Raw genomic sequence first — 16,925 nt, forward strand, 5'->3', positions numbered from 1 at the left:
AGGCTATAGTAAGAGTACAACATTTGTCTCAAATGTATGGATAGTAACATAAAATTTACACATGTACAAACAAGGATTTCTCTCATGAAGAAAATTAGAATGCCTATTTTCACGTATTCACTTAAGGCTAGTTTTAGACGGGAGAATTTATCGTAGCAGATGTGCTGCCAAAAATCTCGTATAATATTCTATGGCATCAAAAGTATATGGTGCTTTTATACGGTAGCATCTTGTCGTGACGTAGCAAACAAATCATTCGATAAGAGCGCAATTATGACTCCGAAACTAAAAACAGAGATTTCAGCCGCTATTACTTCTAAAGTCCTTTGTCGCATATGCTTATTATGATACAAAAGACTTTTAACTTTGTACAAACAAGGATGCTCCTTATATTTTTTAATCAGCATTATAATAGCATCCCTATTCCAACTCATTTTTCTTTACTACAATTCAATTTCCCACACAAAACAGAGAGCATGGATATTTGGCACAAAATCTTTCGCTTCTTTACCACGGCGCTGCAATCGGACCAGAAATGCTGGGGAAAATGCTACGAAATAGAGCAGGTTCTATCGACAAGAAATGCCATAGGATATGCCATGGCATGGTAAAATGCTATGGCATTTGCAACTTTACACCGTAGGATATCGATGATACGATTTTTGCTACGAGAAATGCTACCATAAATGCTTCCGTCTAAAACTAGCCTAAGAGACGCCAATTTCTGTGCTAATGTTTACAATTTTTATGCAATGTGTTTATAGCTGTACTGAATACTGAAAAAGATTCCTTTTGGTTTTGTCTCTAAGAACATTATAAAAATAACATTTTTAAATGCAGCAGAGGAGAGTTTGTGATAAATCACCTGATTCAGAACAGCAGGTAATTTTCAGCAACAATCACTGGATATGGATCGTATAAAACAAACTATGACCATAACAAATTATCCTCTTGTCTTTCAGATACGGATATATCCGCATAAAAGGGCAAGTAAAAAAATACGAATTTACGAATATATTCGTACTTGAATGTAGCATATTTTAGGGTTGCTAATAACTTATTTCTTGTAGTTGTGTGATATTTATGCATAAATACATTGGAAACAGTCATTTTTCTTGAACACTGGTAGAAAAGGATCCATGGCATAACAAATGTGATGTTGAGGGGGAAGGGAGCGTGTTTCTGATTCTCGGCCAAAAATACATTGTTTCACTGGTCTTCCAACAGGAACACTGAATCTGTAACAAATATAACTACAAACTCTTCTCCGTAGCGTCTATTAACATTTTTTTTGTTTCCTTAGAAAGTATTAACAAATATACATTTGAAGTAAACGAATGAGCGCAGCGAACGTCAGCTATTTTTTTCTTTACAAAAACTGGCATCTCTAGACTTTGGAAGGAAGTTTTAAATTTAGAAAGCAACAGGTAAAGTAATATGCCAAGTAGTCAAAACAATAACAAACACCTGATGATGATTTCTTTATTAATAATAATAATAATTGTATTATTTTAAATATTTTATATTTGCAGTACAATCAGTGACATTGACAAATTAATACGAGACTCAGGGAGATTCCCAGATTGGGGACGCTTGTCAATTTCATCAAAAACACAGTTTGGATATTTAATACAAGACAGGGGTGAATTTTGGTGAGTTATTCCACACATTATTTTGTTTAAGGTATCAAGTTAAATAATTTTCTATAAGTTAATAACAACGTTCGTTCGCGTATTAATATTTAAACTTACTAGGTGAGTGGTATTATTAATTTGCGAACACTGATGATAATTTAGTGCGCCGAAGTTATAAAAAGAAATTCCTTTCCAAATAAAATTTATAATACTGACAGAATTTATTCTATTAAAGAAAAATTGTGACGACTCCACTATCCTCTTATGTGGCGACTAAATACTTAAGTGGCCGACATAAGAGTCTTTCATATATTCAAACATTTTCCCCTTTCTTTTTCGTAGTGTAAGAAACTTGGAAAATAAAAGTATAAGAACAAAGAATTAATGAGAGGAAAAAAAAAACGGAATATATATTGTAACATTTCTGCTAGTGCAGGAGTAGGTAGAGCTCGGTTGATGAAATCAGAGTCCGAAATCGACTCTCACTACCGGTTTATTTATAAAAATCCTCCAATAACAACAGAATTTACAGAAATACTTTAGTACACTTTTCTCTGTTGTGAGATAGAAATTAGGTAGCCCAAGACCGTGCTGTTGTCTACAGAGCCCCGAAGCAAGCTAAGCAGAACGGCGTAAAAATCCCCAATGCTCCGCAGCAAGCAGTGAGGAGACAACAGTCACAGAGCCCCGAAGCCGGCTAAGCCAAGAGGAAAGGAATAGCCAAGAATCCCGCAGCAGACTAGTGGCTTTGATGATTCGTTCTCCTCGTGCTCCAGACAAGTAAGAGGAGTGAGACCAGAAGACAGGTACCTGTTCGCTGGTTGCTATCCAACATGTAGGCGTCCTGGCGGCGGTGAAGTTGCTTTTGCCATGTGACTTGCAGGAGGTGCTGGTGGTCATATCAGTCATCTGGTCCTTGTAGTAATCCCACGTGGTGTGTAGTACTTCGACTTAATACATGTGCTGATGTTTACAAACAGCAGAATATGACATTGTTTGTACACAAAAGCGTGTGGTACTTACAACCCCATCAGGAAGTCGCGGTCGGCAAGAAAGATTGCCCCCGTCGACGGTGGCAGGCCGCCGGTAGGCAGCCGGCACCCGTCCGCGGCGGCACGACGATCTACTTGTTCAAAGTTGCGGTCGAAAATCGTAAAAGAAAAAAATGCCCTTTGCCGACTGTTGCCGACCGTCAGAGTCAGCAAAACAGTCGGAAAGGTCTCTTTCCGACTCTCTGCCGACCCCTTATGCTGGCCTCTTTTCGACGGCGGCGCCGGCGCATTTACTGGGCCTTTACGGCTGTTTGCCGACTGTTCGGCAAGGCCTCTTTTCGACGGCGGCACCCACATTTACTGCGCCTTTACGACTGTTTGCCGACTGTTCGGCAAGGCAACTATTCTACGGCAGCGCCGCGCATTTTATGCACCTTTTCTGCTGTTTGCCGACTGCTCGGAAAGGCTACTTTCCAGCTGCGGCGCTGGCGCATTTTATATATTTCCGACTGTTTGCCGACTGTTCGAAATGACCTCTTTTCCTTGTCGGCTTTCCGATTCTCCCACAGGCAGCACCCGACCTCTTACCGCCGTCTAAAAGTGGCCCTTTGCCGACTGGAAATCAACCCTTCAGGAAGGCAAAATTTTCATCACCTTTTACACTAGTCTTGCCTAAGTCTTCCCCCATGCTATGATTTCTCGACAAGGAGCACCCTTGCAAGTTCTTGAAGTATAATACTTGCATTTTTGTGTCCCAGTATAAAATGTCTTCCTTTTTGCTTTTTTGCAGCACTCTAAGCCAAAAAAGAAGAAATTGAATGGGACATGCAAGTACCGGTATTATATACTTTCAGAAGTAGCAATTGTGCCCTTGCCAAGAAATCATAGCATGGAAGCAGACTTAGGCAAAGCTACTGTAAAAGGTGGTGAAAATTTTGCCTTCCTGAGGGGTTGATTTCCAGTCAGCAAAGGGCCACTTATCGACAGCGGCAAGAGGTCGGATGCCGCTTGTGGGAGAATCGGGAAGCCGACATCGAAAAGATGTTCTTTCGAGCAGTCGGCAAACAGCCAGAAAGGCGTATAAAATGCGCCGGTGCCGCCGCTGGTAAGTAGCCTTTTCGAACAGTCGGCAAACAGCAGAAAAGGTGTGTAGCAATGCAGTGAAAATCATGGCGGATTCCCACCAGTAATGTTGCACTCGGTACATGCGCAGTACATTTCTACAATTCTCAGTACGATTTAAGAGCCATATAGAGGGAAAGTGTCTGGAAATGACTTACAAATGCTTGAAAGCGACCTAAAAATAACAAGTAAGCAGCTAATAATGTCCGTTAAGAATAATTCAATTAACACGTCTGTGGGCCTAATGTGAAAAACTTGTAACAGTCAGTACATTTTCCCCCTGAAAGCACATTTTCCACAATCAGGACCACTAGGAACAACACTATTCTATGCATTCAAAATTTGCTCGTTGCAAACGCTTTCTTCGGAGAGAAAAAAAGCAGCAGCAATCCGTCGGAATACGGGCTTTTCAGACTGTCGTTTTCCCATCAACTATTTGAGAAAGGATTTTAAACGTCAATTTCAGTTTGTATTGGCGAGCATGGCCAAAATTCGGTGACTGTAAACAAAAGAATAATCATGGTTTAATTTATCAGATTTACTGTTCCACTAATTGCCTGTCAAAAAAATCTTTGTAGTCAGCACGCTACCAGAGTTCTCCATTGATAATCCGCTGGCGGGCAGAGAGCGGGCCTACAACAGCCAAGAGTGCCCAAACAGCGGGCCTCGCGCCAGTGTCGACAGCGGCCCGCAAACGACTTTACACTTTTTCCTCCGTCGGCACGCTTAGTGGTAACGTGTCTGCTGCAGCCAAAATGTCGCACGCAGGTTGGTCAGCGATTTGTGTTTTTTACGACCACAAATCCGTACGCAGGAAGCCAGATGAATCAATGCCTGACTCTTAAGGACCAGGTTTCGGAGGAACCAAATTAAAGTACCGTTAAATATTGCCGTTTTTCCGTAATCAAACTGAAAAAGAACTCGAAAAATTGCTTTGTAGGAACAGCAGTGTGCATGAGGCAGTTATCACGAGTCGGCTGACTGCTTTCGTTAATGCGAATTCCACAAATTTCTGCTTAACGAAAGCAGTTAGATAACTCTCTCATGCACACTACTGTTCCTGCAAAGCAATTTTTCGAATATTTTTCAGTTTGATTACAGAAAAGTGATAAAATTAGTGGTACTTTAATTTGAGTTTTGAAGTCCCTTAACACACAGCAACACATGCGTTATGGTAACTATAGTCATTGGGAAGAAACCAGTGAAGGGACACAATATAAAGAAGTAAATCAATCTCTGTAGCTCTGAGACCGTAGGAAAATCCCAACAATTAACAAAGTACAAGAGGCCTTAAAGATTTAAAAAAATAATAACTGGGTTACCTTACTGAACATTAGGTTGAAAGAAGGAAAAGAAATAAAAGAAATTTGATACTTTATCTAAATAACCAAATAAGAAAATACAGAACTGTTTGATTGTTTACATAGCCAAACTTGTGCATTAATTGTTATTTGATGCAAAGAGTTTCTGCAAAATTATATTTAAAAAGTTAGTACTAAGATATTAAAGTACTAAGGTACTCAAGGAGCAATATTTATAGAGGGAGTTTGGCTATGGGCATATAACTTGAAGTACTCACCAACTACCTCTTTAAAAATTGTTGCCGAAGTACTGCAGGATTCTGAAACTTGGATATTTGGATAGGGCACATACTAGTTCCTAAGTGAAGTCATGACCCGACTACGGTAGGTCCCATAGTTTTGGAACTATGGACCTTTAAAGTCCATTCTTTCATGTTTTCGGCAGCCTATAACTCCGAAAGGAAGCATTTGTGCAACCAGGTTGGTCTATACTTTTTATCTTATTTTGGTGTCAAGATTTACCTCCCAAACGTTGTCGGTGTTGTTTTGAAATACCCTGTGTTTAAAATTAATCTGTTTTATAACACAAACATATTTTTATTAAAGTATTTTGTTATCCAAATAATTTGGTAGATACCTTTTTGCTGCAGGAAAGCAAATTGGATCACACCAGATTTCGATGTATTTTGTAAATTAAACCTCGAAGAACATGAATTTAAAGGAATTTTGACGTCACTTTTATGTTCGGTTATCTCGAATTTCGAAAGTCGGATCGTCAAAACTCCTTCAGATTTGTTCTCGATTTCCAATTTACAAAATATATCAAAATCAGGTTGAGTTGAGTTGATTTTGAGTTTAACGTCCCGTTCAGCAGCGAGAAATATGAAACGTGGACCTACTAATTAACGTGGAATCCGAACCACATGAGCTCCCGCCGGGAATCGAACCCGGGTCTCCCACGCCAAAGGCGCGTACGCTAACCACTTAGCCACGAAGGAGCTAATCAAAATCAGGTGTTGTCCAGATAATTTCTCTGGTCACATTTATGTTCTGGTATCTCGAGTTTCGAGAACGAAAGTCCTTTAGATTTATGTTCCTCGAGGTCTAATAAAATAAAATACAATAGAGCGTCGATTATCCGAAGTAATTGGGGGACATGGGTGTTCGGAAAACTGGTTTGTTCGGATAATCGAACTGTACTGTACTGTACTGTACTGCACTGTACTGGACTGTACTTCTACAGCCAGTGCCAAACCGATAGAAGTGTGCTGATTGTTGAAACACAGCGACTGGCGGCTTAGCCGGTCAGCAGCGCCTTATGAAGGCCCCATTAGAAGCAATGTTCCGCCAGCGGTGGCTCAGTGCGGCGACTACTGTGGGAAACTTGGTTTGGGAATGAGGGGGATGATGGACGGTAGGGTGGGAGAGTAACAGGTGCGAGCGAGTACACAGTTCGGTTAAGCGGTCGTTCGGTTGACCGACGTTCGGATAATCGACGCTCTACTGTATATCAAAATCAGTCGTGGTTCAGTTTGCTTCCCTGCAGGTCATTTTTCATACATGAAAAGTCGAGCAGGATAGTGATTTGAAAGTAACCAACTAACGTTATGTCATTACATAAGTTTCATACATTTTCCGATGCAAGAAATACAGATATGAACTAAGTCGTAGCCAAATAGATTCTCTCAAAATATTAAAAATTAACTGAAATTATTAATGATTTATTTTAATTATGTGTATACTAATTTTAACGTAACATTTTGCTTTACGAATGTTTTAAAACGCCTTTATTTAGAATAAATAGTTGATAATGAGTAAATGAATAAAATATTGAGAGACTATACATTTCATTTTGCTATACTTAAATGCTTTCGTTGACTAATTATACATTTCATACTTTTTTGTCTGTAAATTCATGTTGGAGTCAAGTAGAACACGCAGCGACTATTACAGCAAACGAGTCCCTGAGAATTGACTTATTTCAGCATAACAAAATTTTACTATAGTATTTTACTGTATATGAAAATAGAAAAGAATGAAGTATACAAGATTGAAATAGTTTTCTGATTCTATACGTGATTCGTCGATTTATATGCATCAGCAGTCTAATTTTGTTAACATCAATAATCACCCAAAATACATTCCAACAAATTGCAGCCCGATATACGTTACAACAATCAATACATTCCAACATACGACGGGAAGTCAAAAAATTCCCGAACTTTTGTTATAGCCCTTCACTACCATAGGAGGCGCATTCGGAACACACACACACTTGTTTTATCAATCCTGTGATTGATGGAAACGACGAAAGTCTTCTCTTGGTATCTTCAGAAGTTCAGGCATCGCGTTCGTTTTGGTCTCTTCTACGGTGGCGAAACGGAAAAGTTTTATTGTTAGTTTTGGGAAAAGCCAAACATCCAATGGTGCGAACCGAAACATGAGTTTCAGAAACGTTAAGAGAAACACAAGGTCTCAGAGACCCATAAGTCAATTTCGTATTATATTTACTTTGAAATGTATTTAAGGTCTTTTTAATAGAAGAGCCAAATAAATTTAAACCTTCACGAGCAACCATGGTTGCCACCACTATGTTTTAAAATTTACCACTGGGTCTCAGAGACCCATGTTTCGGTTAAAGTGCAAAGTCTCTGAAACAACTTTTCCCCCATTTACGCTTGTACTTGATGTTTGGGCGTTGCTCGATCTGTGAAGTTGTGTCAACTTATCACCACACACACTTCTCCGTTCAGTTACAACACTCGTACACTGACTGTTATGGACTGTTCACTCTTGTCAAATTCATTATTAGACGGTCTAAGGACTGGACTGCATAAGATTGCATCACAAATGCCAAACCTACAATAGCATACGGGGAACTTTTTGACCGCTCCTCGTATAAAAAGAATCATTGATACTTTCTTATTCTAAATGCTGTTTTAAAAGACTTATTTATATTTTGTGTACTCTAGCATGTACTTTTAATGTTTAGTTGTATATAAAATACATTAATGTGAATTAGTAGCCATTTGGATAATGTGTACGCCGGAAATTTCATTCCCGATACAATAAGTGTTTTTTCTGTGTTTTCGGCTGCTAGTGTATAGATAATAATCCATATAAAGAGTATTGTAAGGAAGTATCATGGGCGTCCTGGCTTTACATCCCTCCCAGATGTTCCGGGTTTACATCCCTCAATTGTTCAAAGCTCAAAATGTCTAGGTTTTAGTCACCTATATTCAACTAGTAATTATAATCTACTCTCTGACAATCACGTTTTGTGAGTGTTGATCTTGAATTAATTCTGATACTATTACTGTAAATTTTATAGATTGTTGTTGAGTTGAATTTAGCGTTTCCGCCGAGGTTATAATGATAACGTGGATCTATAGCTGAACGTGTATCCAAACCCCATGAGCTTCTGGTGTAAAAGACGTGTACGCTAACCATATAGCCACGAGGGACATCCATAAATTTTACAGGGTGTTCCGATTTTTAGTCTGAAAATCTGGGGGCCCTAGTCGAGGAACTTTACTTTTCTCTAATCTTAATCGTCAAACAAAGCAGAGAATTCCGCGGTTCGGTTAACTTCTTGGATATAAAAACTCAATAGGTTTTATTACCCGTCTTGTAATTAACTGATGATAGGCTATCTAGAATTTTCTTTCGATATTCTGTGAGAACAGTGATTACGAACTTGTTAATCCTATTCGATTTTGTACACCACACCTCAATATAAACAAAAAAGATTTTTTTTAAAATGCTTTTTCATTGGGGCTTCCACCCAGTGTCATAGGGACAACGGGAAGTTACCTAAAATATACTAGGTCAGGTGAAAAATTATCTGTACTTCCACCATCACTGTTTATATGTTGCACACTGCCCTCTGGCCTCGTATCTTTTATCCTACGTTACATTGCGGGACAGTAATATTCAACACAATTCAGTGACAGCTCTCTTCTGTATAAAAAAAAGTGTACGAGTGAATAGAGAAATGTAAAAAATGGTCGGGCAAGCGTGGACGCAAAGTATCAGTCAACCTACACCACCGACGAACTGATTCAGCAAGCCTGAGCGAGAGGTAGTAATGTCAAACCAGCGAGCAACCATCGATGAGATAGCGTATACTCTGTAGGTTAGTCATGATTCTGTCGATCGAATTATCCACCAGTTTTGATAGCTTCCGATGAATTTAAGCCCCTAAAACTTCAGACCACAGAAATTGGAGCGCTGCCCTGTTTTTTCTTGGTGCACACTGCGAGCGGAGTGGTTATGTCCTTCCCCCCAGGCCCGTAGCCAGAACAAAAATGTAGAGGGGCCGATCTAACCATATTATAGTTCATTTGCAACCCTACCGTGAAAATTTTAAAGTGGCCAGTAAAAATTTAAGGGACGGTCCCCCGTGGATACGGGCCTGATTCTACACACAAGAGTAGAAGGTTTATGCATACAATATAAAGAGAGTTATGACGAATGTGCGGATAATTTTTGAGTTTCCTTTGAAAAAATAGCGGACTTCAGTGTGAAAACAGCAATAATACTGATTGGTTTGCTATGTAGTAATCACACATTCACAGTGGCGAAGCGTACTATGAGGCTCTGAGGCCGGGTCTATCCTATTTTCTATCATATATTTTTCTTTATCTTTGGTTTCTCATAAAATGAAGTCAATACTTCAACATTTCGGTTTTTTCGGTAACAAAATAATAAGTTGAAAACACTCGGAGTCCCTTCCATCTGAGCCTCACAGCTCGTTAGACAGGTTTACGGGCTATGCTGCTCAGGGAGCGAAGCTATTATTGCTGGAGATTGCACACATTGTTGGAAAGGTGTGAAGGCTCGCCTCGGGAGTTTAGTTTTAGAGGGCATCTTTCAATGCTAATCTATATAGACCCTATATAAAATTGAAAATCACTATGTTTGTGACTCTAAATCTCCTGAATCGCCCGACCGATGTAGATCACATTTGTAACATGGATGAGGTTCGAGACTGGGCTGGTTTTAGGCTATTCACTTTGATGGTAGAAATGAGGACTGGGGGAAGGGAAGGTAGTATAAAAATAAATAAAACTTAATAACTCCTGAACCACTTGACCGATCTTGATCAAACGTAGATGAGCTTCAGGCCCGGGATCGTTTTTATGATTTAAATTTAGCAGAGCAACGTAGGGGAGGAGGAGATATACAGGGTGTTTCAAAACAACAACGACAACGTTTGGCAGGTGATTCCTAATACAAAGATAAGACGAAAAGTATAGACCAACTTGGGTGCACAAATGCTTCCTTCCGGAGTTATAGCCTTCCGAAAACATGAAAAAATGAAGTTTAAAGGTCCATAGCTCCATTACTATGGGACCTACCGTTGTCGGGCCAAGACTTCACTTAGGAACTAGTATGTGCACTATCCAAAATACATGTTTCGGAATCTACGGTCCTCACGCAACAATTTTTATGGAGGCAGTTAGGCTACAGACATATAATTTGAAGTACCTCTACAAAATTTTTTGCGGAAGTATAGCAGGATTCTGAAACATGGATATTTGGATAGGACACATACTAGTTCTTAAGTGAAGTCTTGACCCGACTAAGGTAGATCCCATAGTTTAGGAGCTATGGACCTTTAAACTTCATTTTTTTTTCATGTTTTCGGCAGCCTATAACTCCGAAAGAAAGCATTTGTGGACCCAGGTTGGTCTATACTTTTCGTCATATCTTGTTGTTAGGAATCACTTCCCAAACGTTGTCGTTGTTGTTTTGAAACACCCTGTATAAAAATTAATTTATATAAGACTGGAAGTTACTATTTTTGTAACTTAATAACTCTTGAAATATTTGACCGATCTCAAGCAAATTTTCAAGATACATAAAGTTCGGATCTGGAAACATTTTTGTAATTTTGCTTTAATGGTAGATCCTAGGGGAGGAGGACGTATAAATAAAAATAATAAAACCCAATAACTTTTGAACCACCCAACCAATCTCGATCAAATTTTCAACATATATGAGGGTCGGACCTTGGGTGTTTTTTTATTGTTTCACCTTGACGAGCTAATCTAGGGGAGGGGGAGGGGGAGATATATATGTAAAAAAATGACTGCCTTTGTGACTTCATCACTCTTGAACCACCCGACCGATCTCAATCAAATTTTTCAACATACATGAGTTTAGGGGCAGGGATTACATTAGTGAAACATTTTTCAATTTACTATGAAACATAGGGAGGGTGAGGAGGAGAGAAATTTTAAAATAAAAATGACCGATATTAGTGTTGAATCCATAGTTTCCGGGGTCGACGTGGAAACAGTGACACTTCTGATGCTGTTTCAATACAAGTTCAGCCCTGATAGTTGGGAGAGGAAGGATACGTCGTAGGGGAGGGAAATAAACATTTAAAAATGATCGAAAATGACTAATGTTAGTGTCGAATCCATAGTTTTAGGAGTAGTTGAGATTAACAGTGACAATTCTGATGCCGTGTGCCAAAGCACGGAGGAAGGGAGAAGGAGCTGTATATAATAATGATAGAAAATGCCCAATATTAGTGTCTAATCCATAGTTTACGGGATCATTCAGATGAACAATAACATTTCCGATCCGGTTTAAATCCAAAATCAGCCCCGCCACTTGGGGAAGGGGAGAAAAAGATATAAAAATGATCGAAAATGGACAATATCACTGTCGAATTTATAGTTCTGGGTCGCTTAGATGAACAGTGATACTTTCGATCCCGTTTAAATTCAAATTCAACCCCCAACTTGGGAGAGGAGAGGAAGAGATATTTAAAAATGATCGAAAATTACCCGTATTAGTGCCGAATCCACATTTTTTGGGGTTTGTAAAATGAACGGTGACACTTCCTATGTCGTGGCCCACAATATATATATATATATATATATATATATATATATATATATATATATATATCCCTCCCCATGTTGTGGCCCATGGCATCGGAAGTGTCACCGTTCATCTCAGCGACCCCCAAAAATGTCGATATTTCAGTATACCCTATAGGTATGTGATTCTTCTTCACAGGCTGCAATTTTTTTCTCCGTGTGATTCACAGAGTGTTTTACAAATTTATTTAGCCTAGTAGCGTCCATTAGCAGTCAGCCAATTTTGTTCAGCCTATTAACTGCATTTGAACATTGGACTAATAAAGAATACTGTCCTTGGGAAATATTAATGGGTATATCTGTGATTTCTACGATACTAATTAATGTTTTCATTTTAATGAATATTTTATGTAATGCACCGTTATTTCTAAATTTGGTTTCGTAAAAGTACATTTTGTTTAGCCTATTACTTATTAGCTTTCATTTGTAATAGTTTAAAAACGATGAAGTCTAGTCATGTTTCTCATTAACTTGAATTATGTTTGTAATTAGAGTTATGATTGTAATTAAAATTCTTGTTAAAGATTTAAATACTAGATTACGGTATACTTTTTAATGTATTTTAATGCATTCCGTTTTTTTCATCAAGAAATGATTTAAAACATCTCACTGTTTGTTGCAAAATGTTACTTTTGACTTTCCTCTGCATTTCAGTAAACAGGAAAAACTCCAAGCTTTCTATACACAAGAAATCTTAATTTTATCACTAAAAACAAAAAGAGTTATTTATAATCAAAGCTTAAGTGTTCGTGAATACCCCGGTCTCCCCTATATATATATATATACAATAAACATTTCATTAATATTATTATATAATTTTAGGTTACATGTTGAAGATTTCCTCGCTCACTTTAAACAGTTAATTATATGCCGCGTGTTCCCTTCGGGGATCTTTATCAGAAAGTGGCATGAAAATAAAGCTGAAGGGAAGTGGACATTAGCAGAAGAACCATACACTCCTGAAGACAGAGCTGGTGGTGATCATACTCATCAAGATTCATTTTTCAGGAATCCTCAGGTTTGGATTTTAAACATCAGAGAATTTATAATAAAAAAATATTAATAACAAAATATCTAACATACAAAAACCATATTAGTGATTAATTCATTTATTAGAAAATAACAATAATTAGTGTCATTTTTAAACTTCTTGATTTCTACTGGTGGCAACATTATTATTATTATTATTATTATTATTATTATTATTATTATTATTATTATTATTATTATTATTATTAATAATAATAATAATATTATTATTATTATTATTATTATTATTATTATTATTATTAATAATAATAATAATAATAATAATAATAATAATAATAATAATAATAATAATAATAATAATAAGTATTCTGCCTTTTAGCAGGTCCTGGAACTAATGAGGGTTTTCTTTTTTTCTTCTAAATTTTCAGTTTGGGCCTGGAAATGTTTCTTCCATGCTTCTCGATTTTCAGCTTCCTCTTTTAACTCCTACTATTTTCTTCTATTTAAGAAATAATCGATCACTTGTGTTCTCCCTATTCCTCGCTTTTCTTTCTTCTTTTCTTCTATGGCGGTATGAATAAGACAATTTCTTCGGAAGGATGGTGGCTAGAAGCGTCCTCTTCTCTCCTATCCGTTTTAGAACATCTTCATTTGTTACCCTTTCTGTCCATTTTATCTTCTTCTTCATCTTCTTCCAACACCACATTTCGAAGCTTTCTGAATATTTTTCCTCTAACTTCCTTAATGTCCAAGTCTCTGAACCATGAAGTCCAATACTCCATATAGATATAGCACTTGATCAATTTCTTCCTTAGTCCAATATTAAGAGTCTTCATCCCGACGAAATTAAAATACCGCTAATTTTACGGTAATTATGTGATATCTTCAAATAGATAAAAGATAACCGAAATATGGAACAAGAGCGCACTAGACAATATTATTTTACATGAGAAACCGTTATCACGACTCACTTATCTGCTTTCGAGTTCGAGCCATTTTGAAAATCGGCATTTATTTTCGCGTTTCTAAACGGCTGAAAACGGAAAACCACTAGGTGACTTGTGGTAACGGTACCTCATGCAAAATAATATTGTCTAGGGCGCTCTTGTTCCATATTTCAATTATCTTTTATCTATTTGAAGATACCACATAATTACTGTAAAATTAGCGGTATTTTAATTTCGCCGGGATGAAGAGACTTAAGGCTGCTAGTTAAGAGTGACCTTTTCTTTTGAATGCTTCTTTGGCTATGGCAATTCTTAACTGGATCTCTTTGGTACAGCACGCGTCTTTCGTCGACATACATCCTAGAACACATACTGTTAAAAAAAAGTATGAAACACAACGTATTTATTTCCAGCAACATGATGTAGGGCATTAAGTTGAATATGGAAATTTGGCTGCTGAATAATTTTGTGATAAGCACAAAGATCTCATCATGAGTCTTCATAAGGACCAAATTTCAGGTCATTCATTAGATTTTATTATTAAGAGATGTACTTAATACATTTATGTACATTTATATAAATTTATATATTCAAAAAATCTTTGCCACCACTTGCCTTTAGAAAGCCTATTCTGACATAAACATTTTTCCGAAAATCTAATTTTCAATTCCTTGTAACTTTATTTCTGTTTAAAGTACGTCATATGGCGTACTATATGACGTAATATCACTGTTGGCGATGGCGACTATATGGCGATGACGTAATATTCGACATTAAGATACTTTCAATGTGCAGTACCCCGTCGGCATCACTTGCGTTATTACTGTTGCAGAACCCTCGAAAATTTGGCTGCTTATCGATGTTTGTGGTACTGTACCGTCCTTCGTTTGCATCACTGCACGACAAGTGTAGTATTGTAAGTTTTGTTCTGTATGAGGCGTTGGATGGCAAAGTGGCGAAACTCATTCTTTTTTCAAAAATGACATTAAGCAGTTTCCATGTATGGTCCCCTTGAAACCATAACCTGTTGGATGGCAAAGTTGCATATCTTAGAGTTAAAAATAGGCCAAGAGATGGAAGCATAAAGAATGTCGTAAATTGGAATTCACGGTGACCCTGCACGGCAAAGTGGCGTAAGTCTCAATATCTCAAAATATCTCAAAAATGACTTACGGCACTTTGCCATCCAACGCCTCATATGTAGAATTGGATTGGGTAATAACCTGATGTGCCATTTGAAAAAAAATACAACTTTATTGAGTTGGCAACACTGTTAACCTTGCGGTGTTGCTGAATATGACAAATAATGTTCCCTTGCTGACATTAGCATAATATAAATAAAATTTACCTTTTTTGTCTACTAGTTTAAGTTGCAGGAGTGTATTAAGATAAATGTTCCACCCTGCATGTTGTAATACGAGCAATTATTATTATTCTCTTCGTTTACAAATAGATATAGGTTAAACTAGTCCATCACCTATTTGAATGAATATTGCAACATTGACACCGCATACAAGCATGCTTTTCCAGGAATTGTAGACCTAAACATTTGGTGAACTCAGGGGCGGATCCAAGGGGGCAATCGCCCCCACCCCAGAGGAGGAAACTTTCTTGTTTTATATATATAAATAAAATCCATCCCAGAGTTTGAAGCCCTTACAAGTAGCATTATAACAACCCACCGCTTCCCCCAGAAGTTGATCCTGGATCCGCCCCTGGGTGAACTTTACATACTTTCTAACCTCTTTAGATTGCTCCTAACTAACTAACTAACTAACTAACTCTATGGCCTATGGAACCCGGAGGTTCAATGGCGCATTCACAAAAGCTCTCCACTGACTTCTATCCTTAGCCAATTGGATCCAGTTTCTACTTTGTATTCCTATCTCTGCGAGATTGCGAGATCCATCTTAATAGTGTCCTCCCATCTGCGCCTAGGTCTTCTTAATAGTCGTTTTCCGATTGGTCCTCCAGTCAAGACTTTGAAAGCGTTTCTACTTTCTTCCATTCTAGCTACATGACCTGCCCACCTTAGCCTCCTAGACTTGACGACCCTAACAATGTTGGGTAAACCGTATAAATTATGTAGTTCCTCGTTATGAAGTTTCCGCCATTCCCCATTCTCGTTCCTCTTGGGTCCGAATATTCGTCTAAGGATCTTGTTCTCAAATACTTTCAGTCTATGTTCTTCCCTCAGAGTAAGCGACCATGTTTCGCAACCATACAGAACAACAGGCATGATTATCATTTTGTATATTTTAAGTTTCAAATTTCTCGACAGAATTCGCGACGACAAGAGATTTTGAACCGAATAGTAACACGAATTCCCTGCTTTTAGTCGACATTTAATTTCTTCGTGAATATAATTTTCGTCTCTTAATATTGATCCTAGATATTTCAAATTATCCACTTCATCAAAAGTATTATTTAATATTTTAACGCATCCACAATTTGCCGTATTACGGTCCCGACGCACTTCCATGTATTTAGTTTTCTCTGCATTTACTTCTAAACCCATGTCCCTGCAAGCGTTTAGTAAGATCTCTGCATTTCTTTCTATTGTTCTCCTATCATCCCCTATTAAATTTACATCATCAGCATATGCCATAACCTGGTGAATACCGTTCAACTCTAGGCCCTGGTTGCTATCTTTGATTTCCCTTATAGCGTATTCCAGAACAAAGTTAAATAATAATGGCGACAAGCATCTCCTTGTTTTAGGCCATTTTCGACGTGAAAGCTAGTGGACAAAAATTTTCCTACCCGGACTTTACTTTGGGATTCATTTAAACATATCTTAATTAATCTAATTAGCTTTCTCGGTATTCCAAGTTCTGTAAGAACGATGTATAATATTTCTCTCCTAACCGAGTCGTACGCCTTATATCTGCGAAATTTTGTGTAGTTATTCATTCGGATTTTGTAGCCAGCATAATTTTGCCTGTTTTCTCTTCTCTGCTAGTTTAATGCATTCCTGATCGAACCATGTATCCTACGTATTTCCGGATGTCCCAATTTTTCTTTTGCTGAAATTTTAATGCTA

At 37.7% G+C, this 16,925-nt stretch overlaps 1 protein-coding gene across 2 annotated transcripts in view; it reads left to right on the forward strand.

The window, feature by feature from the left end:
- The window catches only part of LOC145692961 (calpain-5-like), a 168,361-nt gene that overhangs the window by 112,652 nt on the left and 38,784 nt on the right, over nucleotides 1–16,925 (forward strand). For both annotated transcript variants that reach the window (XM_081768555.1, XM_081768556.1), the window contains 2 exons: nucleotides 1,533–1,652; nucleotides 12,768–12,963. In XM_081768555.1, the coding sequence (XP_081624681.1) occupies nucleotides 1,533–1,652; nucleotides 12,768–12,963 (316 nt within the window). The remainder of the gene's footprint in view (nucleotides 1–1,532; nucleotides 1,653–12,767; nucleotides 12,964–16,925) is intronic.

This window comes from Thermobia domestica, chromosome 8 (genome assembly GCF_964235325.1).
Source record: "Thermobia domestica chromosome 8, izTheDome1.hap1.1, whole genome shotgun sequence".
Taxonomy (NCBI): domain Eukaryota; kingdom Metazoa; phylum Arthropoda; class Insecta; order Zygentoma; family Lepismatidae; genus Thermobia; species Thermobia domestica.